At 54.6% G+C, this 5,793-nt stretch overlaps 1 protein-coding gene across 1 annotated transcript; it reads right to left on the bottom strand.

Annotated features, from left to right (window-relative positions):
- Positions 1-1,298: 1,298 nt before the first annotated feature.
- ier5l (immediate early response 5-like) lies at positions 1,299-3,875 on the bottom strand. The gene has a single exon (XM_088940799.1). The coding sequence runs from the start codon at positions 3,623-3,625 to the stop codon at positions 2,708-2,710; it is 918 nt and encodes a 305-aa protein (XP_088796925.1). The 5' UTR covers positions 3,626-3,875; the 3' UTR covers positions 1,299-2,707.
- Positions 3,876-5,793: the final 1,918 nt, after the last annotated feature.

The following is a 5,793-nucleotide window of genomic DNA, read 5'->3' as shown; positions in this document are numbered from 1 at the left end:
TCCCTTAAAAAAGAAACACGGCGTTGCGGGTTTTTGTCCTGAAAGACTGGACGGGATACTGTAGATGGGACGTGATCACGCCGTCTTTCTGCGGGGAGAAAGGGTTGAGTCTTGAGGGTTTTTTTTGTAAAGTTTTTAGGGCGCTAATACCCAATGCCAAGTCTTCCAGGCTCCCGGCCTGAAGAACTGGCCGCTGTTTTGAACTGCATGAAACACGCCCGTGTGTACATGGTGCACATACCGGACCCCCCCCCCAAAAAAAAAACCCCAGACAATACTTTCGTGGCCGCATCAGGGGCGAACTACGTCGGGAGACGCTCTTGCTTGCTGAAATAAAGCAGGGCCCCCTCACGCCCCCAAGGAGATCGGGGGATCGGAGCGCTGTCGCTTCAAACCCAGGGTGCGTCAAAACACGACCGAAGCGTCACTTCTATTCGCTATAATACTAAGGGACGCGGACGTACAGTTCCCACGGAACAAGAACTCCACGTGTTTTTGTGTGTGTGGGGGGGGGGAGTAAGGATATACTTCGTCTCTCCTTTTAACCCTAGCACGGCAGCCCTTAACCGTGCCATGACGATATAGCGCCCACCTGGACTACAGCAGCCACCCTAAAGCGGGGTCACTCTCACACTCTCACGCGTGTGCGCAATCGGTAATTCTGCTCGGGGTCTGTGACCTGGGTCCCCCGTGACGGCGTATTAACCAGAGTGAATTCAGCCCCCCCCCCCCCCCCACCTTGTTTGCGGCTGTTTCCCCAGTGCGACACGAAAGGAGGTCATGGAGAGGAGCGAAGCGTCCGCCCGCCTTTCTGTTGCTTCCCCGAATCGCTCCCAAAACACGCAGGAGCAGTGGACGACACGGGGGGGGACTATGAGCCTGGAGGGGGCGGATGTGCTCCAGAGGCAAGCCCGGGCTGTACGGCCTAGAAAGGAGACACTCTGAAGGCTTTAAGGAAAACTGCAGCGCATCGTCCCGTCTCGGCCCAGCTGAAGCCAGATGTGGCGACGCGAGCGCCCAGGGATCAGTGCGGGGAGGCGAGCAGGAGACGTGGGCCGCCCCCTGGGAGCCCCGGGGAACTTCGGAGGGACCCCCGCCCCCCTCCCCCCGTCACAAACCAGATGGAACAGCGCCTGCTCCTGCAACAACATGAATCCACTGTACTAGCCTGCCGCTCCAGCTTCCTTGATTCAATATTAATGGTCAGATCATTAAAAGAGCCCCGTGCCTCGTAACTCGGGAAGCTTTTGCATCGCGGGGGGGGAGGAGGGAAAAAAAAATTAAGAGCCACCCAAAACGTTACATTTCGTTTTCCTTTTTTATTAAGATTATAAATTTAAACAAATATTCTGAAACAGTTTTACCCGGTGATGTACAATTTGATATGCACAAAATAAAATACAAGAAAATATGGAAAGGAGAAGGTTTTATTTAAATACACATAGTGCTTATATAAGTGGAAAGAGGACGAAGGGTTGACTTACGGACTCGCCTTTTTAGAACAAAAGGTCTGCATATAAAATTAAAAACACTCACAAGACCAAGAGGACGTTGGTATCATGAATTACCGTGAAGGCGGAAACCAGACCACGAACTTTTTTCAAGCATACACAAGTAGAAAGTTATGGACAGCGCCAGGGCAGACGAAATTGCTATTAAAATACCTAGAGGGGGGGGTCGATTAAAATGCTGTGCATCATGGGAGCAGTAGTTTGAATTCATCGCTCCGGTCTAATGAGCCTGATGGGAAGATTGACACACATGGACTACAAATCCCACAAAACTGACACTAGAAACGACCAGCACCCTGGTCATGCCGTTTTTTTTTAAATCCCCTTTTTTTTTGTCCACAAGAGAAATCACTGCTCAACAAACAGGAAAAATTCAGTTATACACATTCAATAGCTATGGTTTCGGAAAAAAAAAAGTTAGTTTCTCTTTTTTCTGCCTTCATTGAGCTAACGCTTAAAGTTACAAGCTTGTTAGCAGGATGGGGGGGGGGGGCGAGACTCCCTTTACGTTAATGCCTGTTTTAAAAACAAAATCCCAAGTACAGTCCACAACGTTTGGATTCTCCGCACAACTAGAGCGCTTTGCAGAGAAAAACAAACCGGACGAACTCTTGCAGTGATGAAATATCGGTCGTTCAGATGCAAGACACTTCTGCTTCTCACGGTCTTAAGACGCTGTTAGGATCGTACAACAATGAAAGTGTAACAAAAGGACTGTAATCAGAGGGTTTTTCGCCTTCTGCTGTAGCGTATACATCAATCTTGGTACCGCTAAAATACCCCACAACCGAAAACAAAACCGCCAGGGCGCTGCGAGCGAGCGACACATTCAATCACTTTAAATGTTTGTAGCAACAGTAGCAGTACACGCTGGGTTTAAGGCATCGAAATGAACTTCGTCATATAAGATTCACAACAACCATTTAAAATGCTTCAAATGCTTAAAAGAGACATTTGCGGTGAAAAGGAAAGTCTGACCCTCTGTCCCCCCACCCCCGTTAAAACGAACCGGAACACAACAACAACAACAAAAAAAAATTAAACCCTGCTGAATATTTAAATAGGTGCTTTTTAGCAAAAATAAAGTCCCTTTGTTTTAAACTCTGTACAATTGTCTTTTTTTCCTCCCCTCAACTTTTTTTTTTCTCTATAAAGTATCTTCCCCCCGCCACAGTCCCCCGACATTCCCAACTGGATCAAAACGCCACGATCGCTCGAGTCCAGCCGCTCAGGCTGGCCAGCGCCTGTTTGCTGCAGAACTGTCCGTTCAAACTCTGCTCCAAGTCCGCCTGCTTGCTCACCAGCCCCGTGAAGCCCGAGCCGAAGATGGAGATCAGGTTGGAGATGTTCGAGGAGTCCAGCGGCTCCGGGCTGGGGCAGGCGCACTCCTCGAACCTGCTCCGCTTGCACGGCGCGAAATCCGGCACCTCCTCGGCTCCCCCGGCCGCGTAGTAGCCGAAGTCCGCCTTGCGCTTCTTCGCCGGCGCCGGGGCGCCCTGGCAGCACGGCGGCCCCGCCGCGCCGCAGCAGTCCTGGTGCAGGTAGCCGTTCTCCACCGTGGTCACGACGTGCGTGTCCAAGTCCAGCACGGTGGTCTTGTTGCAGTGCGCGCCGCCGGCCGGGAGGAAGTCGCAGCTCGGGACCGGGTAGGCTTCGGCGCAGCAGCTCCGGTAGAAAGCGGCGTTCGTGTCCTTGCAGGCGTCCTCGCCGTGTGTGGGGAGCGCCGGGCTAGGCGGCGGCGGCGGCGGCGGCGGCGACACGGCTGCGTGGCCGCCGGCGCCGGCCAGGAGCGCAGCGCACACGGGCGCAGGGTCTCCGCCGGAGGAGGAGGAGGAGGAGGAGGAAGGACCGGCGCCGCACTCCGCGCCGTCCTCGCCCAGCTCGAGCGGGTCCAGCTCCTGGATCTCGCTGCAGACGGTCATCACCTCCTCGTACTGCTGCATCCGGTAGATCTCCGCGTACTTCTCGTTCATGTACAGCTGCCTGGCGTTCCTCAGGACGTACGACACCAGCAGGTTCTTGTGCAGCTTGATGCCCCCTCTCTGCGTCCTGGAGTTGTGGATCTTCCGCAAAGAAATCGAGATCAGGCTCTGGGCATCCACCGCGCACTCCATCGCGTTGGTCGTGAGTGAGAGTTGTGCGGGGTTTTGCCCTCTTTCTTTTCGGGCACTCACCCCCTCCTCTCCTCTCCCCCCACCCTAGCAAAAGAAAACAAACCCCAAACCCCCAGGAAAAAAAAAATAAATCGGGTTCGGATTCAGTGGAAATCACGATACGTCGTTCGGGGGAGCAGAGAGTGAGCCAGCTCTGTGGAGAACCATTGAACACGGCCACCGGCTCCCCTCCGCTAGCGAGCGAGCGATCACAGCCTCTTGCCAGGCTTAGCCAAGTATATATATTTCCGACCGGGTTCCGCCCCCCGCGGCCTGCGCCAATGGCCGCCCGGCTTTGGCGGTGATTGACGCGCTGCCCCCGCCCACGGCGAGGCCGGGGGGCCAATCAGAACGCGGCGGTTCCTCTGTGCTATTCAAATACCTAACTGACTTTACCAGACTGGAATGTTCTCAGGAGACGCGCCGAGCGCTCCGTGCGCTCTGCGCGCTCGGCCGCCGCGTAAACGGTGCCGGGCGGCGAGAAGTTTAAAACAACCTGGGAAACAAACTCCAGGAGAAAAAGGCAAGACGGAGTCCCGGGGTATTTATCTCAACCACTTGCGCGGTTTTGTTTTGTTTTTTTTGTAGCACGAATTCTCTCCCTCCTCCCTATCCCCCCCCAACCCTCCCCTCACACACCTCCCCACTTCCAGAGAAATAGAAGTTCGGGCCTTCTTTTGAGGGTTGTACGACGACTGTTCTCTCGATTGCGAATCGGTATGCCGAATCGTTATGTGAAATAACATGGTCGGTCGTAAAATTCGGGGTTCAGCCAGACGACGGCGGCTGAGAAGGGAGGCGAGCGCCGGGGTTTGTCTCGGCGGTTTCATAAAGCTCTCGCCGCAACTTGTGAGCTCCAACACGACCCGAGGGGCGCGGGCAGGTTCGCCGGTTAAACGCCCCACGCGTGCCTGCCAGCCGGTTCCCGGGCTGAGCTGAGGCGGACGATCATGCGCGTCTGCCTGCTGTTCTTATAAGTGCCGTGCCGTAGCAATATGATCTATAACGCCGGACTCTGACGCGTCGTGCGTTGAAAGCCGTGGCGAGGAGCCGGGGTCCGAGCCTCTGCACCCGCTCGCCCGACCGCAGGGCTCGAAGACTCTCTCACGCTGTGGGTCTCCCGTCCAACCCAGAGTCTTCCGGGTCGCTAGAGGTGACCCCTTTTGTTGGTCTGTCTGTTCTGTCAGTTTGGAAGAGGTATCGATACAAGCGAGCGGATTGGTTTCCATAGCGGGAGCTCGGATGCTTGAAGGACGAAGGGTCTCCTGACGTTTGTCCCCAACGACCTCTGATCGGCTTCTCTTGGTTAAATCAGGGTCCCGTTGTTTCTGGGGAAAATCTCAAGACTCTCAGGGCCACCCCCGCGGGGATTCGATTCTGGGGGGGTGTTGTGTTGTGATTCATTTGCGTTTCACAAGCCAGGGGGTGCTGCAGCTACTCTCCCGTCCCCGATGCCCAACACTGGGTGGGGTGGGGGGACTCCGTTGACTGGAAACGGGTTCTGCTCCTTGTGCCCGCTGCCGAACCCAGGGCATTTGGGCGCCGGGGAAACCTCGGGAGATCTGGCAGAGCAAGAGAGAAGTAACGTCTCCCCTGTGTGACTCGAGCGCCGCGTCTCGGTGCATCGCTCCAGCACTTTTAAAAGAAAAGCCTGGCCAGTTTTTGGGGGGATTTATCCGGCAGTTCTGGATTGGGAGGCTGTGTGACAGGTTTCAGCTGACTGCAGCTCACCCAGGAAGAACAGACGCGGAAAGCCTCGTCTCCTTGTCCGGCTGCCAGCCCCGCCACAGTGATGCACAGGAGGAGAGATGCGTCCCTCAGTGATGTCTTCTCGAGAAGAGTAGGGCTGTTACTCCGGCGTCCTGGCCAAAATTCCCCCCCTGGCCTTAACCAATCATGGCCTCCTAATAACCCCCATCTCTGAACTGGCTCCATCACTCTGCTCTCCTCCCCACTGAGGAGTGTGTGGGGAGTGGACTGGCACATCATCCAGGTGGGGCTGCACATTGGTGGTGTTAGTGGGATTCCCCATTACCTGAACAGCCCTCTGAGTGGTTTGTCTAGAAAAATATAAGGAATTATTATTATTATTATTATTATTATTATTATTATTATTATAGATTATTATT

This window comes from Atractosteus spatula, chromosome 23, assembly GCF_055471065.1.
Source record: "Atractosteus spatula isolate fAtrSpa1 chromosome 23, fAtrSpa1.hap1, whole genome shotgun sequence".
Classification (NCBI taxonomy): Eukaryota; Metazoa; Chordata; class Actinopteri; order Semionotiformes; family Lepisosteidae; genus Atractosteus; species Atractosteus spatula.
This window is presented reverse-complemented; position numbering and strand designations above follow the sequence as displayed.

Excerpts from the sequence above, each read along its gene's own strand:
- ier5l (XM_088940799.1), bottom strand. The coding sequence starts at position 3,625 with ATGGAGTGCGCGGTGGATGCCCAGAGCCTGATCTCGATTTCTTTGCGG.